We start from the raw sequence: 16,369 nt of genomic DNA on the forward strand, positions 1-16,369 counted from the left end.
AATTTTAATAATTGATACATATTTAAATTATTTCAATTGCTCCCAAAATATTGTTATAGCTGCATATTTGAATCAGAATACCACTTACTGGTAGACTGACATTGAATTTGATTGTATGTTGCTTTTATCTGTTTTCTAGAATAGACTTAGTCACTTTTTAAAATGATATCATCTTTTTAAATGATACTGACTTTAGAAGAGTCCAGATCACCTGGCTTGTTGAATGCTCTATGTTCTTGATTTGCCTGATTGTTTCCTCATGATGCTATTTTTTTTTATTTATTGCTTAAAGTATTACAAAGGGTATTACATATGTGTCCATTTTATCCCCCTGCCCTAGACAGTCCCCTAGCCTCCCCTATCCCCCAGTGTCTTATGTCCATTGGTTATGCTTATATGCATGCATACAAGTCCTTTAGTTGATCTCTTACCCCCCTACCTCCTGCCCCCCAACCCTCCCCGGCCTTCCCGCTGCAGTTTGACAATCTGTTTGAGGCAGCTCTGCCTCTGTATCTATTATTGTTCAAAAGTTTATGGATAATAGAGACCATGATGCTATTTAACTTGTTATTCTGTTCCATGTATTTTGTGTATACTAATACTCAGGTCTGAAAGAACAGGTCCCAGCAAGCTCTTTCTGTCATTGGCCAGTGAGTAAATATTTTGGCTTTGGGATTTTGCAGTGTCTTTCACAACAGCTTAACTCTGACATTGTAGTATGAAAGGAGGCATAGAAAATCCATCAACACATGACTGTGGATGTGTTCCAATAAAAGTTTATTTATAAAAGCAGGCAGATGTCTGGATTTAGCCTGCATGTTATAGTTTCCCAACCCTTGATTGATACACTGGATTAGATTTTGGTTAGACTGATTTGTTAATAATTCTTTATTTACACACATAGGATGTTGTAAAGTCATGTCTTATCAGGAGTTAATGTTAGGTTACCCACTATTGACAATGTTAAGCTGATCATTAAGGTCATATGGTGACTGTCAGATTTCCCTATTGTAAATTTGGTCCTTGTAATTAATCAGTAATCTGTGAGGGTTTTTTTTTTTGTCAGTGTCGGAGTAGTCTGTCCCCCAACAGCCTTTTACATTTTGTTTTAGTGGCCATTTACTTGATATTGAAAAATCATGATTTTCTAATTTTATCTCATCTTTTACAATTATTAGCTGATATTTTTAGGTATCACTATGGACTCATGGATGTTTTTAATGTTATACCCATTTACAGGCATTTCCCATATGTTCAAATTATACAAATGTGGTCCATGGAAACCCATAGGGAAATTCTTCCAGGTGAAATTGCTTTGGATTGGGTTTTGCCTAGATGAAATAATACATATATATTGCACACAACTCAAATTTATAAAATGTAAGGATGTAGAAACTCTATTGATTTTACTCTAACATTTTTTTTTACATATAAGCTTTGTGAAATCAGGAACTGGATCTGTCTTGATCTGTGTACAGCACTTGGTGAGTAAGAGAAATATTTTTAAATTAAAAATTAGTAAGTCTTTAGAAATGAAGAGTGAAGAAGTCAAGGCATGTAGGTAGGGAGGCCAAATACAGGTATTTAACTGAACATTACTTTACTCTTTTATGTTGTTATAAGGTAGACCTTTGATGATGGTTTTCCTTGTTATATATATTTAACTTGAGGAACACTTTTGAAGAAAAACAGGTTGGAGTGGAGAGCTTAACAGTTAAGCCTTAACCCAAGACAATTGAGGAATTGGGTCATAGCTCCTTGACTGTGCTGGGATTGAGCTAAGCATGCTGTGTGGACCAGAAGGCCCCAATTCTCTAGCAACTGAATGTCAAACATTTCCTATATACTTTTCTCCCACAATGGTGCCAAGAAGAGTTACTTATAGCAGATACAAAAAGTATTTTCTATATTCTTTGCCCAAAGGATGACAGTTCAGTGTTTTCTTCATTTTCCAGTAGACAGGATCATCTGGTTTAGTTGTTAATTTCATCCTCCTGAGATGGAAGGGATAAAAAATGATACTGTATTAAAAAGTGTTAAGACGTGTACTCTGAAAACTATGAAAGATTGTCAAAAGAAGTCAAACAACCTAAAGAAATGGAAAAGTATTGAATGTTCATGGATTAGAAGACTTACTAGTTAAGATTGCAGGCCCTCCACATTGATCTATAGATTCAACACAATGCTTACCAATATCTCAGTTAATTTTTTCTCAGAAATTGACAAGCACATCTTAAAATTTATATGGGACTTAGAAAGGTCCAGAACAGCTGAAACAGTCTTGATAAAAAAGAAAAAATTTGTGGAGTCAATTCCCCAATTTCAAACTTGCTACAAATTATAGTAATCAAGATAGATGATGGAAGAGAGTTAAGTGCCCCAAAATAAAACCTTATATTTATCATGAATTGCTTTTGACAAGGATGTCAGGATAATTCACCAATGGAAAGAACAATCTTTTCAATAAATGATGTTGGGAAAACTGGATAGCCACATGTAAAAGAACATGTACGTCACACTGTAAAAACCTCAAACCATTAAAAATTCTAAATCATATACCTAAATGTAATAACTAAAGCTATAAATATTTTGAAAGAAAACATATAAATCTTATGGGCGTTAGTCAATTCTTCTTTAAATATGATATCTAAAGCACAAGTAAACAAAAAAATAGATAATTTTCACTCTTACAAAGTAAAAAAAAAATTATGCACCAATTGGATCAAGAGTGTGAAAAACCAATGAAAAGAATGGGAGAAAAAAATTGCAAATCATCTCTGCCAAGGGACTTGTGTCCAGAACCTATGTGGAATTTTTACAACTTATCAATAAAAGATAAATGACTGAATTAAAAATGGCAAGAGGATTTGAATAGCTATTTCTTCAAAGAAGATATGCAAAAGGCTAATAACCACGTGAAAAGATGTTTAATATCATTAGACATTAGGGAAACAAACCAAAAGCCTAATGCACTGTACACCAACTAAGGTATAAAAAACTAGCCCTAGACAGTGTGGTTCAGTTGCTTGACTCTTCGCCCTGTGCACTGAAGGGTCTTGAGTTTGATTCCCAGTCAGGGCTCATACCCAGGTTGCAGGTTCCATCCCTGGTCGGGGCACATATGGTAGACAACAGCTCGATGTTTCTCTCTCACATTGATGTTTTTCTCTCTTTCTCTCTCTCTCAAATCTATTTTAGGATGAGGATTTAAAAAAGCAAAAGCAAAAAACTAAACCACCACAAGTTTTTGTGAGGATGTGGAGGAAATTGGAACCCTTGTATATTTGGTCTTGATCCTCGTGGAATTGGGGAACCATTTTGGGGATTTTTATGCAACGTGGTAGAATATCACATTTTTGTTTTGAGAATGTAACACCGAGTTTTATGTGAACAACTGTTGCAGGAGATAATAGATAAGAAAAGCCAGTTAGGAGGATTTTGCAATACAGCCAAGGAAAGATGACAGCTGCATTTAGGGAGGAGGTGATGGAGCCAGTATTAACAAGACAGATCTATGAGTACTGAGGAGGAAATATTAACATGATTTAGCAATGGACTGGTTTGGGGTGGAACAGGGTAGGAAAGAGAATAAAATTAATGATTTTTCCAGGTCCTGACTAGTGCAATGAGATGAATGGAAATGCCACTGAAAGAGATGAGAAACCCTGAAGAGGATTAAATTGGTGAAAAAATGATAAATTCTTTTATGGCCATGTTGGATTGCTTCTGAGATATTTAAGTAAAGGTATTAAGTAAGCAATTGGAAATTGTGGTCTGGGCTCAAAGGTAATTCAGGACTAGAGAAACTATTTGGCTATTATTTCCTTCTGCATAACTCATTGAGTCCCTGTAGACAGGATTGTCTATCAGGAGAGTATAGTATAACTAGAGGCCCGGTGCATGAAATTCATGCATAGGTAGGGTCCCTAGGCCTGGCCAGCAATCAGGGCCAATTGGGGCCTTCTGGCTGGGCCCTTCCTTTGTTCTGTGCTGCCCCCTAATGCCTAATGATCAGCACACGTCATAGCGAGTGATCGAACTCCCAGTCTCCCTGTCGAACTTGTGAGGGGGCACTGCATATTAGCCATATATATATATATATATATATATATATATATATATATATATAATGGGAGTGTTTCTAGGACAAAGCTGGGTAGAGTAAATGAAATCTAAAGAAGATGAAGACAGTTCAGCCAGAAAGTTAGGAAGAATGCCAGGGATGTTGAGATCTAGGAACCAGGAACAAAAGAGAGGTTTCATGATGGAGGCAGTAACCACAACACCCGATAGTACTAAGAGGACCAACAAATATTTATTTCATCCAGTGATATGAAGGTCATTAGAGGCTTAAGAGAGAGCTGTTTGGTGGAATGATGGAGGCACATACCAGTTTTTGAGTGTTTGAGGAAGAAGAGGGAGGGATTAAATGTATAACTTTAATAATTTTTAGTAAGAGAGATTTAGCATGTTGCAATGAAGGTGGTTGCAATGATGCTGTTGAGTAGGTGAGACAGTGCAAGGTTCAGAGAGAGAATGCATGAACAGTAATGTAAAGTTATGGAGCAGTCAAGAGTGTTGGGAACCAAAATGCAATAGAAGGACTAGCCTTAAAAAAGTCAGAAGCACATTTGATGGGATGAGGAGAAAATGAACCAGATGTCCAATGCCTTGTGTTTTTGAGAGCACAAAGTTGACCTTATTTCATCCTGCTTACTTGATTTGCTATGAAAGAAACTGGTAGAAACACCTGCTGGAAAGGAAAGAATTAGAAGAATGATATTCTTGATGAATGGAGAATTTGGATGGCTTAGTTGTAGAGGGTTGGACAAACAAGTGGATGATAAATATGCATAAGGCTTAGCAAGCAGCATGGTGGGTCCATGGAAGTTGGGAGAAAAAGTGAATTGTCTGAAAACCTTGCACAATTCATGTAGAACCTATGAGTCTCATTTTCTTTACCTACCAAATGGGAACATAATAATACTTATCTTCAAGAGCTGATGTGAAGAACATGTGAACAAAACTCATGAGACAAGATTTTATAAACCAGAATATACATATGTTCATTGCTATTGTTGGGATCCCTCCTCAGCCCTTTGTGAATCTCCTTCCTGGCTTTGCATTATTTGTATGTGCTGAAAATTCCAGGAACAATTGTAGATTCTTAAGTAAAGTCTCAAACCCAACCTAACACTTATTTTACTAACTTTTATGACTATATATGCCATGTATTTATTGTTCTTTATATAGAGGGTAGCATGGAATGAGTTGGGATAAAGGATGGTGCTGTGACTGTGCGGTTTGAGCATCACAGCTTCAGATCATTAGTTTCTGCTTGTTGAGCTGACCAACCGTAGCTTCTCTCTCTGCTTATGAGGAAATGTTTTGTATCTTTTCACTAAGTAAAATTAAAAACCACATGTGCCGGGAGCCGGTCCATCCTTGCTGTTTCAAAGGACCTGGCATATATGGCATACTGTTCTTAATATGTTTGCTCACCTTCTTGGCACTATGTGTTTTAACCAAGGTCTCCTCTCTGAGAAAGGTTGTTTCCCCACGTAGGGATTTTCCCCTGAAGTTAGGGAGGGAATAAAACTCCTTAACTAAGTGCCAGGCGGGTAGTTAATCACTTTAACTACAAACAATCATGCTTAAGCTACATAATCTTTACTCCCTGGAATGGAGATAAGAAACGCCCTAACCTTTGTAATAGAGATTGATAGGATTGAATCAACTGGTATAAATACAGTTGTAACAAGACAACAAGACACAGAACTTAGGAGACAGAAAGAAGACAGAACCTACACAGAACCTAGAGACAGAAGAACTTCGCTGGAGAGAACATGGCAAAAGATCCTGGACTGAACCTGACTACAGAAATTGGCAAGAGAACCTGACAAGAACCTGGTGACTGAACCTGGCTGGAGAACCTGGACTGAACCTGGCTGGAGAACCTAGCGAGGGAACATGGACACAGAACCTGGCTGGAGATCCTAAGCAGAACCTCTCTGGAGATCGAGACCAGAACTTGGCTGGAGATCCTGGCTAGGCTGCTGATCAACTGAACGCTGTCCCCATGTCCTTCCTCCTTCGCCGACTCCGTCTACGCCTTTGGGGACCCCTGGACCTGCTGGGGTTGGACCCCGGCACACATGCACCATGTCTCACAAAGTGAGTGCTCTACACAGGTGAGAAGGTAATCATGGGCAAGGGTCAAGGTGAGTACATCAACACAGCAAGTGGAAGTACAGGAAGACCTCCATTGTTGACATGGAAATGCCTTGGGGTGGGTCTACAAGTAAACTCAGTGGGAGCCATCCTAGGGCATCACTGGCTATATGTCAGGTTGTCCAGTGTGATGGGCATGAGCTACTAAAGTGGATCAGCTAGTGAAGTGCTCTGGGAGCAATATGTGATCTTACCACATTGTGTTTGGAGACTTCAGACGTAGCCCTGCTGGAGAGTGTGTACTTCTCAGAGATGGCTTTGGTTTCCTTGATCCCTTTCAACCATTTCCGGTATTGCTCCTGGACCTACAGAAGCAAAGCATGCTCTGAGTCAGCTCACTGAGAGGGGTGAGAGTGGAAAATCCTGGGTGGAAGCCGGACAATAGTACCTGCTGGCTGAGGAGACAGTACACCAGGAAGATGAAGACGCCCTGCAGGCTGTTGATGATGGTGAAGAGATAGGCCATGGCGTGAGCAGCTGGGCCCACCTGCAAGATCCCCAGACACCACGTGCAGCCCAAGATGAAGAGCTGAGCTGTCGCTTTAAATGTCAACATCCTGGGTAGAAGGAAAAGAGAGGTCCGTGGTGCATCCAGAACAACAGAATCAAGGTCACCCTTATCTGTACCCCAGGGATGCATGACTGAGTTGTGATCAACTTTGATGACTACTCTCAATGATCCTCTGAACAGAAATGCTATCAGAGTTTATCATGCCATTTTGACTTTGACTGAAGTACAAACTTCAGTTCTTGAACATCTCCCATCTTGAATAATTTAGTCCTCAACCAAGTTGTTAATGGAAAAAATGTCTTGGTTAACTTCAGTTCTCGACCTAATAACCATTTTCATGCTGATACATGATTATGACAAAAAGTGTCTCTCAGGCCACAAACAAAGGAGAAAACGTGCCAACTCGAGTCGGTTTACAGCTAAACCGTGCCTTGCTAACATCTCAGGAAATTGTGCTGTGAATATTTTATTTATTTATGATTTATTTATTTACGTTTGTTGCTGGTGAAATGGACGACTAACACACTTTTAAAACATGAAGAGGCCATCAAGAGAGCTGATGTTGGTAAGGGTGTGAAAGTGCTCATGAAACAATAAAGGCAATTGAAGAGGCAGAAAAATTGTTATTGAGTTGGATAAGTGAAAAGCAGTTAGCCAGTGACAGCATTTCAGAGGCAGTGATACGTGAAAAAGTGAAGATGCTGCATACTGACCTCTGGAAAGATACCCTTGAACGGGTGCTGAAAATGTTTAGTTTAAGGCTAGCAGGGAGTGGTTCGATGAATTTAAGAAAAGAAGTGTTTGTTCGTAGATTAAGCAGTACATTAGACATATACTGTATACAGGAAAGGTTAAAACAGAACAATTTGGGGGGTCTGGAACAAATTTACATTATTTACATTAGTTTACATTATTTCTAATGGGAAAAAACGACTTTGTTTTCCAACACCACTTCTCGAACAGCCTTTCAGAATGAATTAAGTTCAAGAACCAAGGTTCCGCTGTAGTGATAATTCATAATGTGGGTTTCAAAAAGATCATGATGTTTCATGAATGTCCCTAATTTCCTTCAACTGGCATTACTGGAGACGTTCTGTGTACTTGATTCTCTGTGCTGGGTCTTGGGTATTAAAAATAACAAAGATAATTTCTGTTTTCACAAACCTTATAGTCTCATGGAAAGATGAAAACAGTCACATAATATTTATTATGTGTGAGGTACCTCTGCCCAGGTTCCATCAACACTATTCCTGTTTTTTCACTCTCCATGAACTGAGTGTGAGCATGATTTGCCTAGAATAGAGGCCATTCATTCTGTGCTAAGTTCAGGAAAGCAAAGGATGCCCCAACCTTTAACAAGATGTGATATGTGGAGAAAGAACTTGATTTTTTTCCAGGTGTAGGAGTGGAGAGGACAGAGGGAAGAGCATCCATGACGGTGTGGGCATGAATATGCTTGCTGGGTTCTGGGAACAGTTATGTGATTTCCTAAGTGTTCTATAAAGATAAAAATGTTCTGAGACCTTTTTCATAGGACCATGGAAGTAATTCATGTTTAAGAGAACAAAGTCAATTTTCTCTGTAGCTGAGATAATTTCATGCTCGAGTTATGGAGAAACAAAATATTTTTGACTTGGGTTTCAGCAGCAAACCACACTTCCTGAGCTGGTTTCCAGAGAGGGTGGCTGCACCTCTCTCCTGACCCCTCAAAATCCCCGTGAAAGGACACCAGGAGCTTGGAACCATAGGGTTTTGCTCCTGGACCAATACCCTTTGTATGGGGCGGTGTGCACCTCTGACCCCTCTCACCTCGTGTTCTGGAGGGTGGACACATCCCTGTTGAGTGAGGAGAGCTTGGTTTTCAGAATCCAGAAGGTCATCAGAAAGAAAGCCAAGTTAACCTGCAGAAACCCCATAAGGCATATTGAATATATTCCATCTGTACACCTTCTTCCTGGCTCATCCAACTCCTAACTCAGCAGGTAAGACACGTTTATATTTCATAGCAGTCATAGAAAAAGGGACCATCTAGTAACACAGGCTTATGCTTGTCCTGTAACTGGGGTGATCAACTTGTCCCAGTTTTCACGGCAATCTCCACATTTTAGCACTGAAAGTGAGAGGAAATCCCTTTATCCTGGTTTTAAAAGAGAAATTTAGCCTCTTGTAAGCCTCCTCAGTCCTGGGCAAACTTTAAGGATTTCTCATCCTGCCTGTAACCCTCCTTATACACCTGCTCTTCGATAGACCCTCAGCTGGGCAGGAAGCATGCTCTCATGTCATCCTTTACTCACAGAGAAGATGATGCAGACGGGGCCAAGGAAGGTCCATATAAATCCCTTTTGGGTGCTGAGCCAGCATCTAAAAGAGAGATGGAAAGAGACTGAAGAATCTATTTGCCTTTGTGCATAAAGACTTGGTAGACAGATCCTTCACCACCCATAGTTTCTTCTTCCTCCTATTGCTAATATTGTTTCTTTTTGATAAGAACCTTTAAGCTTAGATCTATCCTCTTACTAAGTTTTAAGTATACAATACAATATGGTTAATTATTCCCTATACTCTAATAGATCTTATCTTATTACTCTTTCATAACTGAAACTTTGTGTATGCCCTTGATGGTGGTGCTGGACCTGGTTCTATACTTAAATTCAAACTCATCAGGTTACATACCTTCACTATGTAGAGCATTGTATAAATCAATCATGCCATAATAATGTTTTTGAAAAGATAAATTTATTTTAAAATGTCTGTCAGGTATGCTGGCAGAAGAAAATATACATTTTTAAATGAAAAATATCAATAAGTAAATTAAGTTATGGTTTATTGGACAAATATTGTGTTGCCTCTGTATCAGGACCTCTGCTTGACCCGAGACCCAGCTGCAATGGAGGCAGTCTGGTCTCAGTCCTCAGGGAAGGTCACTAATTAGACCAGGGGTCCTCAAACTTTTTAAACAGGGGGCCAGTTCACTGTCCCTCAGACCGTTGGAGGGCTGGACTATAGTTTAAAAAAAACTGTGAACAAATTCCTATGCACACTGCACATATCTTATTTTGAAGTAAAAAAACAAAACGGGAACAAATACAATATTTGTATTTGCATGTGGCCCGCGGGCCGTAGTTTGAGGACCCCTGAGTTAGACAATAGAAACAATCAAGATGATGAGTTTTATGGTCAAGTGTGAGGAGCCATGAAAACACATAGTGGACAGCTTGCCTAGTCGGTGGTATAGGAGATTCAGGTAGTTGGGAAGGGTCCCCTGAGGGAACTGATTGTGTTTATTCCAAGATATGAATGGATGAGCAGGTGTATAGAAGGTGAAAAAATTGGGGACATGCAAGATGGTAGTAAAAAAAGATGATGACAGTAACCTGATAACAGTACTAAGGTAGGGCTCATGTGCATTACATAATTTATTCCTCATGACAACACTGAGACTCCAGTGACCACAGGTTGGCATCTAATGCTTAAGGAAACATAGCACATCAAGGCCACACTGATAGAAATGATAGAACTGGAAATGACCCCATGTGAGATACTTGTGAATGAGTTGGGAGGTGTGAGTACCATGAAATTAGCTGGACCCACCAGAAGACTCAAAGCCAACACTACTAAGACAATGCTGGTAAACTGCACCCTGTGGGTCAAATGGGGTCACCACTTGATTTTGTGAATGTGCTTTACGGGAAAAAAATTGCACTCATTCTCTTGCATATTGTCTATGGCAGCTCTTGTGCTACAAGGACAGAGGTGAGTCGTTGCAACAGAGAGTACATGGTCGGCAAAGTTGCAGCCCTTTACAGTTTGCTGACTTTTATGCAAGCTATATAGGAAGGCCATCTGACCAGGGCTACTCCGATGTTGGTGGACATTAATTATTTCAAAGTAGGAGTATGTTGTAAATGCCAGATGGCCTCTATTTGATCCCAGTTCTGCCACCAACCATCTGTGTGATTTGGACCATGTCAGAAATCTCTGTACCTCAATTTCCTTACCTGCAAAATTCATATAATACCATTCTACCTCAGCAGGTTGTTGGGAGGATGACTTGAGCTGATACATGAAAAATATTTGGAATATAGATTTCATGTCCAAAATGACTTCTAAATCTTAGCTCTGGTCATCACAATTTCATCATCTAAATAATTTTCCCTCCCCATTTTTTTCTCTCCCTCTTTTTTTTTAATTAAGGAGAGAAGTAGGTTACACCAACCAATGCCATCCCTTCATTTTCATTTTGCTTCCTAGAATATTTAAAACAGTCCCCTCAATTAATGCAATGAGTATTTTTTAATATACATTTACTGATTAAATTTATGTACAATAGTTTTAAATGTAACATAGTCTTTAATATAATTATAATTAATATTTAAAATAATTAAATTGAAAAGATAAAAATCAGCTTATTTATTTTAACCATGTATTAATTTATGATTGTTAATGTTTATTATAAAAGTATAGGTAATGAATGTAATGCACAATTAATATTATATAAACATATAATTATTAACATACTATATAATTAACATTTGAAACAATGAAATTTTAAGTTCCTAATAACAGTCACTTCAAGGAATATAATCATGGAAACAGGAATATGTCTTTGGGTCATTATTACTGTTTTCCTATACCTATCATATTCTAGTGAAATTAAAGTGCTACATTGGCTCTCTGCTGACCATGTGGAGAAGATGAGGACAGTGGGAACTTTTATTTACCGGGTAGGTGTTCCATAAAGGTGAGGCTTGGAAGCTGCGGAAATGAACACCTTCACAGCTGGGGCTCCATAGCCCACAGGGAGCATGAACTTCTTAATGAACCTGCTCACACTGGAGTAGTTGACCACCGTCAGGTTGCGCGCGGTGAGGAAGAGGTGCAGGCCCTCCAGCAGCATCCAGGTGAAGGAGGCCAGGTAGAGATAGTGTAAGGCGCCCGCGATGATGGCGCACAGCAACTGGGGAGGAGTGAGTTACCAGGTGGGATTGTCAGGGTAGAGCATGGATCTGGGACCTCTCCTATACTTTTTTGGGGAACTCTGATGTATATGAAGGAAATGTCAAAAAAGGGGGTGTCTTCTAGTTGGGTCAGTCATTGTGAAATTGGCTACTCACTCCTGTGACATTCCTAAAACACAAGGCCATTAAGATGTTCAAGGCCATTAAGATGTTCAATGCAGCATGGCGCCATGAACTCCACATCCCACAGGGAGGACAGATGTCCTTTGAGACAGTGTCAGTACCTTGTTCTCAGTGCTGTCGATGGCTGTGAGGAAGAGCAGGTGGGCCAAGAAGAGGCAGAGTGAGAGATGCAGGTGGAGTGAGGTGCAGGTGTTCTGGATGGCTTTGCACAGCCGGAAGGTGAGGGCCGCCAGGAGAAGGCACAGCAGAGAGAGGCTCAGCCCCAGGTAGGTGATCACAGCCAGGGCGGGATCATCATCCTGGAACCCAGCAAAGAGGAGATATCAGTTATACTTTCCTGGCCTGGGTTAATGACTCTTCCACCATATTTAGTTTCATTTTTTAGTGTAACAAAATCAGGAATGGAGGAGCCACCTAATTTGTGATTTTGGTGGGTAATCTAGAGTTAATGGGTTCTAAATGGATTAATTCAGACCCTGGAAGAATTGAGGGATAGAAGAGACCTTACTCAAGATCAAGTCCTGGAATTCAAAGAGTTGATTTATTTTAAAATATTTTTGCCCTAGTCAGTTTGGCTCAGTGGAAAGAGTATTTGGCCTGTGAACTGAAGGGTCCCAGGTTTGATTCTGGTCAAGGGCATGTACCTCAGTTGCAGGCTCGATTCCTACCCCTGGTCGGGTGTGCAAAGGCAGCCAGTCAATGTGTCTCTCTCACATCGATGTTTCTTTCTCTCTCTCTGTCTCTCTCTCCCTTCCACCCTCTCTTAAAATGGAAAAATAGCTTCAGGTGAGGATTAACAACAACAAAAAAAGAATGTCACTGAAGAAAAATTTCCTAGCTGGTGTGGCTCAGTGGTTGAGTGTTGACCCATGAACCAGGAGGTCACAGTTCGATTCCCGGTCAGGGCACATGTCTGGGTTGTGGGCTCAATCCCCAGTAGGGAGGTGTGCAGGAGGCAGGTGATTGATGATTCTCTCTCATCATTGATGTTTCTATCTCCCTCTCCTTTCCTCTCTGAAATCAATAAAAACATAAAAATAAAGTATATTTATTGATTTTTAGAGAGAGAGGAAGGGAGTGGGTGATAAAGAGAGAAACATTGATATGAGAGGAAACATCAGTTGCCTCTTGCACAACCCCCATGGGAATAGAGCCTGCATCCCAGGCATGTGCCCTGATTGGGAATTCAACCAGCAACCTTGTGGTGCACTGGACAACGCCCAAACAACTGAGCCACACGGGCCAGGCATAGGGTTTATTTTTCTTTAGACTTTTGGGCATGACTAAGCTTATAGATGATCATGTGAGAAGAAGGAAGTGTGTGTAAACAATTGCAACATTATTTATTAGCAAATGATCAAAAGAAAACCCCCAAGAGGGGGTCTTGATGTGTAATTTACAAAGCATTCACAAAATGAAATGCTTTGTGGCAATAAAAATAATGAAGTGTCTCTTTGTAGGCTGGAATAGAAAATTCTCTTAGATGCAATAAATAAAACACAATTTGCACAACAGTGAAAAACACACACACACTCCACCAAGTCTTTGAGAAGAGAAAAACCAAAGAACTAATACATGCATTATTTTTATACAGGGTGAGGCAAAATTAGGTTTACAGTTGTGAGTATGTGAAAAACAGAGTTTATTCTTGTACTATTATTTGCTAACTATTGTATTATTTTCCATACAAACAACTGTAGACCTACTTTTGCCTGACCCTATATGTATAAAATATTCAAAGAAAAATGCAGGAGAAACTAACAACTTTAACTGGTTGCGGCAAGAGGAACTAAGTGTCTGGGTTCTCTCTCATTCTGTTTGAATTTGAAATGTAAATATTTTAAGTCTTCAATAAATGTAAAACAGTATGTAAATAAAAGTATGAATATCATGATACCTAGCGATGTGGCCGGAGGAAACATGGTCTTGGAGTGTTGTTCACACTTCTGGAGGCTTCTATGAGATCTGGCCACTTGGCTATTATCCTTTTCATGTGGGTGCCACATTTATTTCAGTCAATGCCCCATTACCTGAAGTTACCTGAGCAAGTTTCTGGTTTTGGTGAACCAGAGAAGTAACCAGGTCAACTGGACAGGAGAGGAGGCACACATGGCTACTGACTCACCTGTACTCACTGGATCCCCCGTTACCTCTGAACTTTGTCATCACCAAATCTTCCTTTCTGAAGCCCCTGATAACCCCTGTCCTGAAAACCCCCCATGGTGGCAGAATTTTAATTTGGCAATCATAACCCCACCAGCATGTGTACCTATAAATGCCTCCAGGTTTTCAGTCAAATGCCATCTAGGTGCTCCTGTGAAGGCATTTTGCAGGTCCACAATCAACTAACTTAAAAGAGAGGGATTTATCATGTGTGGGCCAGATCTAATCAAATGAGCCCTTACCTGATTCAAAGTTTGAGGGTGCTTTAATGGAAGGGCAATTCTCCTGCTGGCTTCCAGTGAGCAATACTAATACCCTGTGAGTGGTCTTGGGAGGGGTACACAAGAAAGAATGCAGGGAGCCCCTAGGACAGTGATGGCGAACCTATGACACGTGTGTCAGGTGACACGCGAACTCATTTTTTTGGTTGATATTTCTTTGTTAAATGGCATTTAAATATATAAGATAAATATCAAAAATATAAATCTTTGTTTTACTATGGTTTCAAATAACAAAAAATTTCTATATGTGACATGGCACCAGAGTTAAGTTAGGGTTTTTCTAAAATGCTGACACGCTGAGCTCAAAAGGTTCCCCATCACGGCCCAAGAGCTGAGTGTGCTCCTCTACTGCTAGCAGGTAAGAAAGTGAGAAATCAGTCCTACACTGCAAGGAACTGAATTCTGCCAGCAACCAGGGAGCTTAGAGAACTGCACAACTCAGATGAGATTACAGGCGTGGCTGACATGATCATTTTAGTCTTGTGAGGCCCTGAGTAGACAACCCAGGTATGCTGTGCCAGATTGTTGACCTGAGGATTCTGCAGGATAATGAATCCATGTGTGTCTTTTTAAAGACACTACATTTGTGGGAATTTATTACATAGCAATGGATATTAAATTCATCCCCTTTTAGGGCTCTCACCTGCACATCATAGTGGGCCATGAGGACGGCAAAGCTGCTGAGGTGGCTGCATTGGCAGGTGGTGCTGGTGTCTATAGTACCCACCCTCCAGCAGCCTTTGGTGGACCAATGACCACTTCCATTCTGGCCAGGCTCCCAGAAGACACAGAACACCTTCTGCTTTGGCCTCGGGGTCACTGACTGTAGGAACAGGGCAAGGTGTGAGCTGGTATTTCTGGTGCTCAGAAATGCTGACCCAAATCCTGCTTGTGATGGGCTCTCCTGGGGAGATGATGCACCCATGGGAAAGCCCCCAGAGCCTGAAGTCTATTCCCAGCAATCAGGCTCATTTTATATCTATAGCCCCACCCCCCCAGGACTCACATGCTTGAAGATGAAGGTGACTGGGGAGCTTAGGTTCTGGGTGTTATTATTGCTCACAAAGACGGAGATGACATCTGACAGCAGGACAGGGGAGACTTCCTGCAGCATGCCCTTGTGTGTCTCATTCAGAACTGACTGCTCCTCAGTTTCTAGAACTAGGGGGGCTTTAGCCATAAACTTGCCCATTCCTGGTGTGGAGAAAAGGCCCACCGTAGACGGACCTGTAGGAAAAGACCATGGTTGACCTCTTGTGGTGCCCACAGGACCCCTTCTTCAGGTAGACTCTTTTCTTGTGGCCCCCACAATAGCCCACACTTTCCTTTAAACTTTAATTCTCCATTTGTCCCACCCTTGGGTATCTTGTCCCGCTGTGAAACCTCAGTGAACTTCTCCCCATCTCAGCCTTACCTGAGTCACCAGATTCCTGTACTATATCCCAGTCCAGCACCATCTTTGCCTGATTAACACTCAAGGTGGCCTTCCTGTCTCCTTGCTTCTTTATCTTCAGAGACAGTTCTATGAATTGTGGGAGTTACATTGTGGGGTTGTTAGATTAGTAATTGAACCTGCAATGATTGCTATAATACCCTGTTATATATAATTAATATATTATATAAATGTATTATATATTTATATATTACATAATATATATTATCTATATATATGAAAGTCTAAGCTACCGGACAACCAGATGACCGAATGACTGGTTGACTGGTCACTATGACGTGCACTGACAACCGGGGGGCAGACACTCAATGCAGGTCAGTGTGCTCCCACAACGGGAGTGGCAGCTCAGCTGACTGATGGGCACCAGACACAGGGCTCACCGCTGTGGTGGCACAAGCCTCTCCTGATTGGGACTGCCTGACTGGAACTGACTGGGCCCGAGCCCGCAGCTGGTGCAGTGGGGCTGGGATGAGCAGGAGCCACAGGCAGGAGCTGCAGGCCACACTGAGGGACCCCACCTGTGCACAAATCTGTGCACCAGACCTCTAGTTTATATATAATGTTATTATTTAGTAAACATGATAATACT

At 40.7% G+C, this 16,369-nt stretch overlaps 1 protein-coding gene across 1 annotated transcript; it reads right to left on the reverse strand.

Annotated features, from left to right (window-relative positions):
* Window positions 1–755: 755 nt before the first annotated feature.
* On the reverse strand, window positions 756–15,784 carry LOC308519393 (adhesion G protein-coupled receptor E2-like; the record flags this gene model as incomplete). The annotated part of the gene is made up of 10 exons (XM_081091353.1): window positions 756–1,994; window positions 6,426–6,536; window positions 6,620–6,788; window positions 8,552–8,643; window positions 9,037–9,103; window positions 11,464–11,699; window positions 11,985–12,182; window positions 14,971–15,150; window positions 15,334–15,521; window positions 15,742–15,784. The coding sequence occupies 10 exons, from the start codon at window positions 15,782–15,784 to the stop codon at window positions 1,974–1,976; spliced, it is 1,305 nt and encodes a 434-aa protein (XP_080947479.1). The 3' UTR covers window positions 756–1,973.
* Window positions 15,785–16,369: the final 585 nt, after the last annotated feature.

The sequence above is a fragment of the Myotis nattereri genome (genome assembly GCF_964212035.1).
Source record: "Myotis nattereri genome assembly, chromosome: 5".
Taxonomy (NCBI): Eukaryota; Metazoa; Chordata; class Mammalia; order Chiroptera; family Vespertilionidae; genus Myotis; species Myotis nattereri.